At 58.6% G+C, this 14,427-nt stretch overlaps 1 protein-coding gene across 1 annotated transcript; it reads right to left on the bottom strand.

The window, feature by feature from the left end:
- Positions 1 to 4,913: 4,913 nt before the first annotated feature.
- On the bottom strand, positions 4,914 to 10,769 carry C4BPB (complement component 4 binding protein beta). Its single transcript, XM_037497712.2, has 8 exons — positions 10,746 to 10,769; positions 10,181 to 10,231; positions 9,950 to 10,076; positions 9,265 to 9,435; positions 8,413 to 8,589; positions 6,171 to 6,264; positions 5,488 to 5,614; positions 4,914 to 5,066 (listed from the first exon to the last, which is right to left on the bottom strand). The coding sequence occupies exons 1-8, from the start codon at positions 10,767 to 10,769 to the stop codon at positions 4,932 to 4,934; spliced, it is 906 nt and encodes a 301-aa protein (XP_037353609.1). The 3' UTR covers positions 4,914 to 4,931.
- Between the last annotated feature and the right edge of the window lie 3,658 nt (positions 10,770 to 14,427).

Below are 14,427 nucleotides of genomic sequence, written 5' to 3'. Positions count from 1 at the left end.
AACGGGGACCAGTGATGCGTCCCCCTGCAGTCTCCGTCCCACAGAGCAGGGGAAGAGCTCCGTGACCCTTCGCGCTGTGTGGAGGGGCCCAGGGTGCTCACTGAGACAAGATCCACTGCCGTCCCAAAGCCCAGGTCTGGGTGCCTTCCCTCCCTGTCCCCCACACCCCCATCATGAGCTCTGCACACAGCATGGACACTGCTGCCCCGTTCAGCCACCCCAGGGCAGGGCTCAGCAGAGGCTTGGGCTTCTCAAGGCCAGGTGTGGCTTCCGCCAAAGGCGAGGCGGGGAATGTTCCTTTTGTCCCTCCGCCTTCCAGGTATCCCCATCCCTCTCTCCTCCCTGGCCCAGGGAACCCACAGCACCAGCCGGAATGGAGCAGGGGCTGTGTGCGCCCTGTGTGCCTGTGGGTGGGTCCTGGTTCCACCACCACCGGGAGCCCCTTCCTCTCTGTCGAAAAGGGGCACCTTGGCTGCTGGCATTGGCCAGCACAGGAGAGAAATGCCAGGGAGACAGTGGTGGTGGAGGCGGACTCAACTCTGCGGCCAGAACCTGCCACGATGATCACTGACCAACAGGGAGCCTCCCTGGTGGCGCAGGGGTTAAGTCTCAGCACAATGAAGGTATCACCAGCCACTGCCACCTGAGTCCATTCCCAGCCAGCAAGCTTACCCACAGGGCACAGCAGACCTGTCCTGTCTCCCTGCTATTCCCCTCAGCAGTGTATCTCAGTGGATCCACCTGTTCTGCTCCCCACTCTGTCTCTGGGGAATCCCCTCACCACCACCTCCACACCCCAGCCCTTATATGCATAAATAAATAAAAAAAGAAATCTTTAAAAAAAAGAAATCTTTTTAAAAAGTTTAAGTGATTCCAAAACATTAATTCAAAAGGAAACCTGCACCCCTATGTTCATTGCAGCACTTCTTACAATAGCTAGAGTATGGAAATAACCTAAATGCCCAAAAACAGATGAGTGGGTCAGGAAGACGTGGTCTGCACACATGGTGGAGTACTACTCAGCCAACAAAAAAGATAAACTCATGCCATTTGTGGCAACTTGGGTGAAACTGGAAGGGATGATGCTCAGGGAAATAAGCCGGAAGGAAAAAGAAAAGTATCATGTGGTTTCACTTATAGGAGGAACACAGGGGACCAAGTAAAGGATCAGGAAAAAGAGCCACAACTAGCAGGTGACTACAGATCAGAGACGTCAGCAGGAGGGGGCGGTATCAGAGCAGGAGGGGAGAGCACAAGAGTCCACATGAGGGCTTGCAGGTGTGGTGGTGGGGTTTTTATGGGGACACACCTGAGAGGAGAAATCAAACATTGTACAACACTGAGCAATGATGTAACATATATAAATAAAAATGGGAAAAAATGTAAGCGATTAGTCTCAAGGTTCAGATCAGCATTTCCAATGACTTCATTTGCAACACACCCCAGCATGCCTTAACATGCCCCCCCACACAGACACACTTGCACATGTCCTGACACATTTGCACATGGCCTCAATGTGCCTTAACACATCCCAACATGCCATGACACAGCTATACATGCCCCAACACACCCACACACGTCCCAATGTGCCCTGATACATCTGTACATGCCCCTGACGTGCCCACACATGCCCCAACATGCCCTGAGAGATCCCAACATGCCCCAATGTGTCCTAATGTAACAGGGGTCTGCAGGAAAGGGGGTTTCCAGATTCCCTGGCCTACCCATGGGAGGGTGGAGCTGAGCAGGGAGGAGAAGCTGGAGAGGAGACTGGGGAAGGAAGGAGAAGGATGGGAAGCAGGAGGAGCCTGGAGAAGCACGTGGAGCAGAGACACGTGAAGAAGCTGCGCTTGCTTCTTGGTCCTTGATGGTGGAAACAGACGTGGGTGAGACCCGGGGGGAGGTGACAGTGGCAGCTTTTATGTTGGTTTTGATTTTGCTCTTTTCCTCCCAGACTTGTCTGGCCGTTTCTGCCCCTTTCCTGTGGGTCCCACCAGGAGGAGCCTTAGATTGTGGCAGGCTCTCGGGCCTCAGAGGCCCTGCTTGGGCCATCCCTGTTGGACTGGACATTGACCCACAAGGGACGGGTGACTTCAGTTGCTTGCTTTGGAAACTCTATTCTTCCCCTTTTCTGTATCGGACGCTAACTGGATTCAAGCTCCTTTCCATTAAAGGCCTTATGCACTAGAGTATGGTTTGTCTTAAGATGGCAGAATTTATTTAGAGCAGACAGGTTTGGGTGTTCTGGGGTGCCCCTCTCTCTGCCCTGTAACACTAACACATCTGCACACACCCCAAGATGCCCCAAACACACCCTCTCCCTCCACCGCTCCTGGGCCTCAGTGCCCTGTCCCCTGAGAGGGCCCTGGCGAGTTCCCCGCTCCCACCCTCATTGGCCACCAGAGTTGCCCTTGGGCCCAGACACAGCAGAAGCTTGTCAGCAGCCCTCCCCCACCACAGTCCGGTTTCCTTCACCCAGTGGGACCACAGCCAAGGCCTCCGACATTTGTCAGACGATGGCCAGGCCGGTGCCGCTCTCTTCCTTAAAAGCAATGTAAGAAAAAAACTGCGCCCCTGCCTAGCCCAGCTCTCCCGCTCCCGCCCCCTTGCTGTGTCACCAAGACCTCCTCCCAGCGCCCCCGGGATGCTTGAAGCCTATAGCCCCCGCTACCCACGAGGTGACCCACTGACCAGCAGAAGCCAAAGGCTGTGCGGGAGCCTCAGGCGGTTGCTTCAGAAAGAAAACCGCCTTGACGGGACGTCCTGAGCCTTCCCGACCCGGTCTGCGCCCTCGCTGCTAGTAACTGCTGCACCAAAAGCTCTCAAATTCCAGCACAGTCAGCTGGTAAGGGACTCAATGGATGTGATGGGTGAATGATTAACAACAGAAGTTAAGTTTCGGTGTCTCCTGGTGGCCTCCCTTGGCACTGGCCCCGTTCTTGACAATGTGTCGCAATTGTTGATTTTCCCCTCTGCCAGCCGTTTCCCCTAAATGAGAAGGTGGTATGCACTTGCTGCCAGGCTCTGCTCTCTTCCATCAGCACCAGTGGCTTCATGAGCTGTGTCAGCCACCGAAGACCACAGCTCGTGAGGGTTCAAAGCAGACCCAACCAAAGGTGCCGCTCTCCAGGCTGCCAGGCCCCACGGGCTTTAGGGCTCGGGCCGGGGTCCTCCACTACACCCCGAGAAAGTGCAGAGGACAGCACTGTGCACACTGGCCGCCTCCAGCTCCGGCTTTGCAGCCAAGGACACAGCCAGACCCCCACCCTTCCAGCACCGCCAGCGGAGCCAGCACCAGTGTGTCCAGCAGCCGTGTCCTCCAGGCACGCTTGGGGACGCCAGGAAGGGCTGGCCTCACCTGCCGGTGTGTGGGCCCTGGGGGCTGCCGGCCCAACATTACCCTAGCACATGTTGGCCTCAGGGCTGAGCTGTGTGTGCTGGGGGACTGCATTAACAGCAATCCTTCCCCACAACTCCCACTTTTCTGTCAAAAAACGTCAAAAGTCCCATCGTTTCCCAGACAGGAGTGGAGCCACGTGAGGCTTTGAGGAAGATATGGGCTTCCGGCTTTAGTGAATCTGGCCACAGTAGATGCGGGTGGGCACAGAGCCCGCGCTGGCTGCCGGTTTGGTGGGAGCGAGCTTCCACGGCCAGGTCAGAATTTGTGGTTGGTGTCCAGACGTCCTAGAGCTGGATCATCAGTTCCACCCCTTCCTTTCCTCCCCCGGGACTGTTCCTCATCCTTCTCTCCAGCCTGTGTCGTCCTGTGTACCTGAAGGAGGTCCCCGCTTCGCGCCACCCCTCAAACTGCGCTCCTGCTCTCTCCTGTTGTGGAAGAGACTGGCTGGTGTTTCCCTCTCTGTTTCCGTCTTTCATCCTGACATGCTCCCCACATCCTGCTCCAACCTCAGATCCCATCTTCCTTTTCTCGTGAGATGCCAATGTCTCAAAAGACAGCTCAAGGCCATCCCTGCCCCCACCCCCGCCCACTGCTGCCATTCTTCTCACCTCCACCCCTCCCCCTGGAGGTCTTCAAGGTGAGTCCTCCCCTAGCAACACTCCAGACTCCTACCTGTATCTCCCAGCAGCCCTAGCTGCCCCCTCCAGTTTCCTCCTCATCCCAAATGAAGACATACCCCTCTTTCTTCTTTTCCAACATTTCCTCTCTGCTTCCATAGTTTCCTCACCTGCTTTCAAACCTTTACCTTCCCGCAGCGGGGTGCGGGGTGGGTGGGAACGCCAGCACTACCTTCCTGCAGCAGAGTGCCCACACTACCTTTCCACAGCAAGGGGTGCCTGCACTACCGGATTCCCCTCTACTCTAAACTCAAGTCTCCGTGTTTTGCCTACTGGCTGTCTTAGAAGCATTTCATACTCCGAACACCCAGAGGGGCTTCTCGCTGCTCCCGGGAGTGACCCCTTCTGACCCCGGCAGGCACCCAGGCTTCCGGGAATGGATTTCAGGCTCACCTTTAAACCCTGAAGCCCTCATCTTCCAGTCCAGCCAGGAAGCTGTTTACACTGGATTTAGCAAGGTCTCCGGTACTGTTTCTCTTCTATCCCAGCCCCCACCCCCAGGTCAGAGCGTCCCTCATGTGGATGGTGGTTGCAGCCCTTCTGTGGCCTCTCAGTCCCCTCTGCCTGCTCCACCATGCTCAGGCCCCAGCGCCTGGCTTGAGGCCATCCCTCCCCACCGCCCATGATGTCCACCATGCGCCCTGAGAGGCTCTCAGCCCCTGGCCCTGGCCTGGCGACCCCCAGGCCACCCTGTATGTCCCTGCCCGGCCCTGCCAGTCCCCGCAGCGCTTTGGAGAAATTACATTAAAAACTTGATGCAAAGCATTAGAAACGTGTAAGGAGACAAGACCCGCAGCTTCACGGCCTAAGACAACACTGCGGGTCCGTGTCCCAGGACAAAGTCTTTATTCACGTCACTGCGGTCGGAACCCTGCCTTCTTCATTTCCAGATAATACTTCACTTCCTCCAAGGAGAAGCCATTTTCCTTTAACCTTTGCATAAAGTTCTCTATGGCTTTGCAGAATTCCTTTTTCTCCTGAAAGGCAAGCTGAAGAGCAACAGCATCAGATCCCAGGGAAGGGCTGACTCCAGCTGCAGGCCAATGCTGGCCAGCTCTGCAGCTGGTGCTGAGGGGCACTGGCGGGGCCTGGAGGCCGCGGAAGCTTCAACAGGCAGGGGTCCTGATGACAAGCATGACTGGGGTCGCTTTGCTTAGTGTCCCAGAGCCCAGTGTCCCAGTGTCCCAGAGGGCTTCCCAACACTCCATAGCAGGCCCTGGCTGACATGACAAGCCTGCCCACCGCACAAGGAGCCCTGAGGCAGCTGGTGCTAGCAGGTACAGGCCCGGAGCGGCAGCATGGGGGCCAGCCCACAGCCAGCACCCCACCAACCCACCCGGAGCGCCCACCTGATCGTGTGCCCAGAGCCGGAGCCCGAGTACAGCCCCAGATTGGCGCTGCACCACTCACCAGGGCCTCCTTCAGCTGTGCCTGGGCCACTGCCTCCGGGGAGTCTGGGATCCGCTCGCACTCGGGGGGTTCACCAGCCCAGTCCCCGTCCACGCACCGCCGCTCCTGCACGCCCACCAGGCGGTACCTGCGGGGCACGCAGCCATGGTAGGGCCGGGTTTCAGGCTTCAGAGATCCCACGCTGCCCTGGCCCCACCACCCTGGCTCCTCAAGCGTGACACCCCAAGAAGAAAGCAAGGGAGAGTCCCCGGAGGTGCTTCAGTCAGAAAAGGGGAACGTGAGAGTCTCGGGACATTATTGCACAGTGCCTCAAGTCGGGGCGGGGGCTTCATCCCCAAATAATGTCAGAAGATGCGGTCCACGGTGCTCTGGAATGGAGTGGAGAGCTGGAGCACCCACGGCAAACCCTGAGCGAGCAGGCTGTGGCTTCTGGTCAGAGGCGCGTGTGTGCTAGCCGCACAGCCTGGGGATACGTGGGAGCTGGGAGGCCAGCGGGCTGCACACCCAGAGTTAGTGGGGGCAGGAGCTAGAGCAGGCAAGGGGCCAGCACCTAGTCAAAGCTAGACGTCGTCAGGCCTGCAGCTGCATCGCCGCTCCCCCTTGCTCAGAACTACGGTCACAAGGCCAGGAAAGCAGGCGCCAGGACAGGCAGAGCAGCCAGGGCCAGCACTGGCCACACTCACCTCTCCTCACAGTGGTAAGTGATGACTGAGCCTGAGTTGAAATCTTCTCCTTCAAAATAGCCATGAGACAGATTCCCTGGAGGGCCACAGTGTCCTGAAGGGCAGGGGTGCCAGGGTGACGGCTGTGACGTCCAGGGTGGTTGATGGCAGGGCCCCCAAGAGCAACTGGCCATGGGCACCCGGATGGCCTCCGCCCATCCCTGTGGTCAACTGCACTTGTCCTGGGACGGAGCATCCCCACCAGTCATGATCTGACGCCCCCCATCTCACACCCACAGCTATCTGAGAAAAAAGCCAAGCGCGGGCAGCGGTGAGAGCAGCTGCCCCCAGGCGGGAGGAAAGAGGCAGGAGCCAGGACAGGCCAGCCTCCCCAAGACCAGCGTGAGAGCCGGGACAGGCCGAGGCCTGTGGAAAGGAACTGGATGGACAGTGGGCTAGGTCGGGCCCTCTGCACACCATGTGGCTCTACGGAAGGGAGTGGCAGACAGTCGGCGGCTGTCCCCCTCGGCTCCTTCCTGCCCAAGAGGTGAGGAGGTTAGCTATTACCTGGAGACCCATCTTAGCTTGAAGATGCTGATCAAGATTAAGGCTAATTAAGAATTGCCTGAAACCTTCGAGGGGTTGCGTGAAACTGCCAAGCACAGCAGGGTATGTGGAGAAAAATCCTCCATCTGTAAAACAGTGGTGCACAAGCTCCCAACGACAGCAGCGTGGGGCCTAGGGGAGAGCTGGCCACAGTGCCTGCCGTGTCCTGCAGCTTGTCTTGGTCTGTGCCTCTGACCATGGGGGAGTAAGGGAAGCCCCTATACTTCCCCTTGGCCTCCTTGCAGCTCTAACACTTTTCTTTAAAAATTTCTTTAAATACAGAAATAAATGTCCAATGTTAGGATGTACCCTTCCAGTCAGGAAAAAGACAAACCTCGCAGGCAGACCATAGGTCTGAGGCCAACCATGGGCTGTGGGGGGGCGGGGGGGCGCGTCAAGACAGGAGAGAAAAGAGCATGGGAAGTGGTGATAGTCTTGGTGCTGTGGTGGGAGAATTACAGGGACTACACCTTAGGGGAGAAACCAAACAGCACACAAAAATGAACAATGAGGTAAGAAAACTTTTTTTTAAAAATTAAAGATAAAGGAATGTAGCCTTTCAAATCAGATTTTTCATTGATTTTCTTTATGTTTTTTAAGTTTCAAATATGGGGTAGGATTGTACTTTCAGAACCCAGGCCTATGCGTGGCCTGTCCTGCATTCTCATCTGGCTCTGTGTCCTGGTATAGCCACCTCATGGCCGCGTTAGCCCCTTGGAGGGGAATGCCCCTTAGCAGCCCGGGCCTGGTGTGGGCTCGAGGCTGTGGCATGCCAAGAGCATGGCTCTGGAGGGTTACAACACAGCATCAATCAAGTTCTTGGGGCTTTAGGTATGTTTCGCAAAGAATGATGTTCTGTGAGCCAGCAATCACTCCCTAAGTCTGCTCTGTGGGAGGAACGCAGAAACACAAAGGGTTGTGTGAGGACATCACGACAGCAAACAGCTGGGATACAGCAGGTTGGTCAGGATGGGGATGTGGGTCAGGTTAAGGCAGGCCACCCGCTTAAGACCGAGCCCCCTCCCTGCTGATCTGAGAGTGAGTCCCAGGCGTGTTGTTATGTTAAAAAGCAACTTCAAAAGTATGTGTGGCAAAGCTGGGTTTTAAGGCATGTGTTTGTTTGAGTATGTGTGTGTGTTTACAATGTGCGTGTGTGTTTATTTACAACATGTGTGTGTGTTTATTTATAGCGTGCATGTGCGTCTATTTACAACATGCATGTGCCTATTTACAATGTGCATGCATGTTTATTTACAATGTGCATGTGTGTGTTTACAATGTGCATGTGTGTTTATTTACAGTGTGCATGTGTGTCTGTTTACAATGTGCATGTATTTGTGTGCAATGTGCACACGTGCCTGTTTGCAATCTCTGTATAAGCACGAGGAAAGCCATCCACACCCGAGAGTCATCTGAGATGACAGCGCGTGGGCAGGCAGAGCAGTGACAACACTCACGCTATGGGCTTCTGCAAGGGCCGCTCTGCCTGTTGGTTCTGCTTTTGCATATTCTCCAGGTAAAAGCCTTAAGTGACTACCTCAGCATCGTGGCCGAAGCACCAGAGCCCCAACTGCCCGCACTGGGCGGAGCAGGGGTAATCCTGAAGGGGATAGAAAAGGGGGCGCCCTAGGGAGGCCTGGCAGCACTGCGCACTTACTGCTCTTGCAGATAGGGAGGGGTGGCTCCCAGGCGTGGTCCTCCCGGCACTGGCTCCAGCTGCTGCCCTTGAGAACATGGCCCTCGGCACAGGTGAACGTGACATTGTCGCCTGCGCGCGCCAGCTCCCAGGTGCTGCTCTTGCCGTGGTGGAGCACAGGATCTGGACAGTGGCCAGCTGAGGAGAGCATGGCAGGGCCCTCAGGCCGCAGTGGCACCAGCCCCTGGGAGCCAGGAGAGCCGCACAGCTGCGCAGGCCCAGGTGTGTCCACATGGGGGAGGGTGCAGCCGCGTGGTGTCCAGCGTCACTGAGATGACCAGGGCTGTCATTGGCCACCCTCTCACAGCCCAGGGCCCTGAGGCTGAGCCCGCACAGCACCCAGCACAGTCGCCGGCTCCTCTCCAGCGCCCCGTCCAGCGGACAAAGGAGTGGCACAGAGGGCGGGGACGTGGCCCCACTGATGCCACAGCCGTGCAGTGGCTCTGGCTGGGAAAGGGAGCTCAGTGCCCCCAGGGGAGCAGCAAAGCTGGCTGCGGGCTGGCAGCGGCCCAGGCCTATTAGACCAGAGCTGCAGGAGGAGTGTGGAATTTAACGTGGTAAGAATTTTCAGAAAAAGAAACTTAAAGCCACCTGCTATGGCACAAATCACAGCCTCCCCAAGATAGCTTTACCATGTGGAAGACACCCCCCACCAGAGGGGGGGTGTACTAGTACTAGTAACCCAAGTACTGATGGGTCAGCACCAGTCAGGTGCCACTGCGGCCCGAGAGATCCCAGCTGGAAGCCGTCAAGTTGGGTGCGGCTTGCTGAGATGGCTGTGGAGCAGAGATGGCTCAGGCAGGGGCGGCTCACCGAGGCATGTGGGGGCAGGGGCGCTCCACTGCCCAGAGGCGTCGCAGAGAAGGGTCTTCTCTCCCACGAGGTGGTACCCATTCACACAGAGGAAAGTGCCCACGAGGCGTCCTTCCTCCTCCTTCACAACAAGTATGCTGTTGTCCACGGAGGCAGGCTCTGGGCAGCGCTCTGCGGGGAGGGGCAGTCCAGGCTCAGGGGCAGCCTGAGACCCTGCGACCTTGCACCGGCCTTGGCTGCCTCCTGACCCTGAGCCTGGACTCCACCAGGCCCCACATGCTCCCTGCCAGGATGCCTGGTTCACAAAGAGCCCAGGATAACACTCAGCTTCAGCCCCAGGCACCCTCCCCGACACTGTCCCTTTGCAGGGAGGTGTATGACAGAGGAGCCACTTCCCATGTTTGAGATTTGGGGCCTTTTTTGCTCCCTGGACAGAAGGAAAAAGTCAAAGGGGGGGGCCACTGGGTCCAGGAGCACCACCCCTCAGTGCCCTAAGCTGATGAGCACAGAGCATCTGGGAGCCAGCTGGGACTGTTCAGTAAAGAAGACGCGTCCATTCGTTGAACTTCCGGAAGTGCGGGGAGGCTGGCACTGCCAGGTGAGACCACGCTGGGACCAAGCCAGGTTAGTCAGGGTACATACCCTCCATGGCAGACGCCAGACAGAGTGCCACCAGCGCGCACACCTGCCGCAGCAACATCTGCCTGCCGGCCCCGGCCACCCAAACAGCTGGTCTGGCTTGAGCGGCTCTCTCCCAGCCTCACCGGCCTTGGCCCGTCCAGCAGTAGGTGGGGGTCCCGGTGACTCCACCCCTGCAAGAGCAGCAGGGGGGGAGGGGGAGGGAGAATGTCGGGTGGCAGGCACAGCCGAGGTGGAGGGACAGAAGCTGAGGTTCAGATGCAGGCCCACCAGGTACCTCCTGCCCCTCCAGGTGGCCGTCCTCTGACCCAGGGGCTCGTACTGTGGGCTAGGGCCAACGGTCAGGCAGCGGCCGTCCCTCAGGTCAATATTTGCCAGTGTCCACCTCCTGCACCTCATGCTGGGTGGAGGCGGTGCCAATCTGTGGACTCCTTCCCCAGTGCAGGCAGTCTAGGATGGACATTGGTGAGCAGCCTCCCAGCCTGGGTCGTGGTGGATGGCTTCCCAGTGAAGAATGCCCTGAAGACACCCTGAGGGACTCTAGGCCCTGCAGCAACACGTCCTCACTGCCAGACCTGCCAGGCTCCCTGCCCTCCTGCTGGGCCAGGCTGGTGAGTCCAGAGCGACCCATGGGGCCAAGAGGAAGGGGTGGGCACTCTGGTCTGGGGATGAGACCGTCCAGTCGCTCTGGGCTCTCCTGCTCCCCGTCATGGCACTGAGGGCTGATGGCTGGCCATCCACACCGCCGTTACAAGACGAGATGAAATCCTCACAGTTTTAACCTCTCGTAAATCTACAATTCACACCACAGATAAAGCTGGAGCAGGCCCCGCGCTCCCCACCTTCCTCAGGCCTGGGGCCGCCATCTTGCTCAGGAAGGTCAGCCCTGAGTCTGGTTTCTGCCATAAAGCTGGCGTGTGCCCAGGGGCCACAGGCTGCAGGAGCCATGCAGGCACCACAGCCCCCACCCCACCCCCACCCCACGCACATGTGATGTCTCAGCTGGTAAGTCAGTGACCTAGTGATTGTGTAAATCTAAAACACGTGTGTCAGAGGCCTGACTCGCCAACTCACCTGGACATGAAGAGGCTTCTGGCCCTAGGAGTTCAGGAGGTACTTGCTTTGGTAGCCAGCAGAGGACCCGTCTGAGGTAACTTTTCTAACAGAGCAAACTTGTTTCTCTCCTGCATGGTGAGAGCCGTGGTTCCGGGCATCGGCTTGGTGGCTGCAGAGATGACCAGAGTCTGGCTGAACAGGCCTGGGCCTGGGGGGTCCAGAGAGGCTGGCATACGCCCCAGCTCTTCACCCTGGTCTCTCCTCACCCTGGTCTCTCCTCCCAAGGAGCTGCCCCAGAGCCTTCCCAACAGGGTCTGTCAGAACTAGTCCCTGTGGGGTCAGCAGCCCCGTGGGGTCAGCTCCCTAGGTGACTACCAGAACCTGGGTCCAGACCACCATCTGCCACGCCCCGGCCTGTGTCCCCACATACCAGGCCCGGAGGATGCACATGATGCTCGTGCTGTTGGCACATCTATAAAGGTCAGGAGCCCTGGTCTGTCCGTGTAACCATGGCGGAAGCAGCATGTTGCTGCTGGGCCGACTGCATCCGTGCTCCAGCCACTCAGAATCACCATCCCACTCAGAACCACTAGGGCTTCCCTCTGACGTGACCTCACTCTCGTTTTCCGTGACATGCACGTCAGTGCACATCATGTTGGAGGCAGAGACTCTGAACACCCCCAAAGTTTGAGTCCAGTCTGTCAGAGAAGTAGAGGAGGGAACTTGAACTTTAAGGGTTGTTGGAGTCTGGTGTGACAGCTGGGGTCCCGCACCCTCATAGCCCAGGCTAGTGTGCTGGCGGTGGCCAGTCCACCCTCCAGGGGGCTGGGCAGTGAGGGGGTATCAGGGACTGCAGCACACCAGCGGGAGCGTGAGGAGGCGCGTGGGCAGCACCTGGGCCGTCCTCGTGGTACACCCTGATGTTACAGCAATTTCACAAGTTCTGCGGTGTGCTCTGAGTGAGCCCGCAGATCTTTCTCCATGTAACTGAGAAGGTTAAGGTGCTGTCACAAATCATCCTTACACAGTCTGCGAGGCTTCCGGGATGAGCCTCAGGCCAGAAGCAACCCAGGGTGGGGTGCATGCGGGAGGCAGGGGGTGGGGTGGGGTGGGGGATACACGTTGCTAGCGCGGAGCCGCTCTGGAGATGTTCTCAGAGAGCTCAGCAGGGCAGGCCTTGCGTGTCTGGCTCCAGGCCTCAGAGGGCTGCAGGGGCCGCCCCTCGTGGGGGGGCCTGCGTGAAACCTCCACAAGTCCTAGGTGAATGGGACATGAGCACTCCTGCCCTGTGCGTGTCAGGGGACACCCTTGGGCTGGCAGCCAGTGAGGCGGACGCGGAGTGTCTGCACCTGTGCTGCGGGGCAGGGACTGCGCTGCACAAGGAGGTGCTGAGGAGCGAGGGCCTGGCCCTGAGACCCAGAGACCCCACCGGCCTGGCTGGGCCCTCACAGGCAGCGGTCACCTGTGCACAGATCCTGGGGGCATTGCAGGGGTCCCCGCTCAGGGGCTCAGCAGGATGACTTTTGGCCTTTCAGGAAGCAAAGGTGAGCTGCGTGGAGGGAGCCATGCAGGGGTGACATCGCGTGTGTCCCGGTCACCCTGGGCATCGGATGCATGGCACTGGCGGTGCCTCCCTCCACTGTGCAGGCGAGGCTGAGATGGAGGGACGTGATTGGCGCCTCTGCCTGGGGAGAGAACCGGAGGGCAGCTGCTCTGGAGAGGAACCACGGGACTGCCAGCTGAGGGGACTGAGTGACGCCACACAGGTGGCACCGTCCTGTCAGGAGGGGGCAGCATGTGAGGGGTGGCTGTGGGATCTCACCCGCAGAGTCTGATGGCTTCGGGAAGGGCTGTGCAACACCAGAGGGCGTGCTGGCCCAGAGAAAGCATACTGGTGTGCCCTTGGGCCGTGAAGGCGCTGCTCTGCCTGCACCTGGGCTGCAGCAGGCATGGGTCTTGATCAAGAAGGAAGACTTTGTGCTGGACAGTCTGGTTTTCTGAGGTGACACTGGTGTGTGGGTGTGTGTGGTGTGTGTGTGGTGCGTGTAGTGCATATACTGTGTATGTGGGGTGGTGTTTGTGGTTTATGCGGTGTGGTGTGGGTGGGGGGGACTGTCACCCAACTCCTGGCCCCCCTCTCAGGTGGGCTCAGGTTACCCCAAACTCCGGGAGCGGTGTCCAGCTCTTCCAGTGTGTCCTGGCTCTGTCACATTCTCTGAGGCTCAGCACTGACGGGGGCTGGTGTCCCTGGGGAGGAAGTGCGGCCGGAAACTGCGGGACTGTCACCTGGGGTGTGGCTATGCCCCCTGCAGGGCTGGTGTGGGTGTGTCAAGAGGCCCTGGCAGTGCAGGGACAAGGATGCTCCATCGGGGGAGGGGGGAGGGGGGTGTCGCCCTGCTGATCCCACATCTGCAGGACCCAGGACCTCACCTGGGGTGTGGGCTGGCCCTGCGTCTGACCCTTAGACGTGGCTCTTGTGGCCATGACACAGTCACCGTGGAGGCATCACTGCTGAGACTGGGAGGACCCCAGCCTCCCTGCACCCGCTTTGGTGGCGGTGGTGGCTGGGGACACCTGGCAGCCTGGGGTACCCAATGCACTCCCTGAGGGCTGCTCCCGGGGCTGGGTTGGAGCTGGACGCAGGTGACACTCACACTCAGGGGCTCTCGCTGGACCTGAGCTGGCCGCGGCCCAGCCCCACCTACCTGGAGATGCACGTACTGCACCTGCAACCCGCAACCCCCTGGCCCAGGGTCCTGCCCCATCACTCCATCTGCAAGGGTCCCCAAGGGCCCCGGTCCTCGGTCTTGGAGGGGTGGGTCAGGATTGCCATTGGCCTTCTCCTTCCCAGCAACATTCCCAGCAGGCACAAGCTGTCCCAGCCAGTGCGTGGAGACAAACAGGGCCTGCACTGTGTTGGAAGGTTCTGGAATGTGATGGGGCAGTGATGGCCCCACTGAGTGCTTGCACTGGTGCTGATGATGGGCGACCCAGAGAAAATAGGCAGCAGAAACCCGGGGGTGGCCTGACCCCCAAGAAGCCTTCACACGGATGCGCTCTTGGCCTGTGCTTGGCAGCACTGCATGTGTGGGGAGGCACAGCTCTGGCCGGGGACCTCATGATCATGCTTGGTTATAAACAGCATTTATTGCAGTTGTTCTCATGGCAGCAGTGGCGCTGTCACAGGTGACACATGGCACCTCCAGGAGACACGCTTCACGCCAGAGAAGCACGTCTCGGCTACTGAGACTACACATCGTTATACACAGTGCTCAAGGACATGGACGGTGCCCAGCCCGCCGGTGTCCACTCGCAGGGACAACGCCCAGTTCTGGAAATCTAAGGAGATGCAGACATTAGACCTAAAGCTCCTGCTTCTAGCAGCTTCTCTGAGATGGGCGAGGCGGCTCAATCCTGACTGGGCACGCGCACGCTCATGCGGGCATCAGACCCCGGGACGAATAAATA

The sequence above is a fragment of the Talpa occidentalis genome, unplaced genomic scaffold, assembly GCF_014898055.3.
Source record: "Talpa occidentalis isolate TD23 unplaced genomic scaffold, MPIMG_talOcc4v2.1 talOcc4.8, whole genome shotgun sequence".
In the NCBI taxonomy this organism is placed as follows: domain Eukaryota; kingdom Metazoa; phylum Chordata; class Mammalia; order Eulipotyphla; family Talpidae; genus Talpa; species Talpa occidentalis.
This window is presented reverse-complemented; position numbering and strand designations above follow the sequence as displayed.

Coding starts and splice junctions, on each gene's coding strand:
- C4BPB (XM_037497712.2), bottom strand. CDS start 10,769: ATGGCGGCCCCAGGCCTGAGGAAG. Junction 9,436..9,949: donor GGCAGATGTTGCTGCGGCAG/GTGTGCGCGCTG, acceptor CCCTCCCCGCAG/AGCGCTGCCCAGAGCCTGCC. Junction 5,067..5,487: donor CACAGCTGAAGGAGGCCCTG/GTGAGTGGTGCA, acceptor GTTGCTCTTCAG/CTTGCCTTTCAGGAGAAAAA.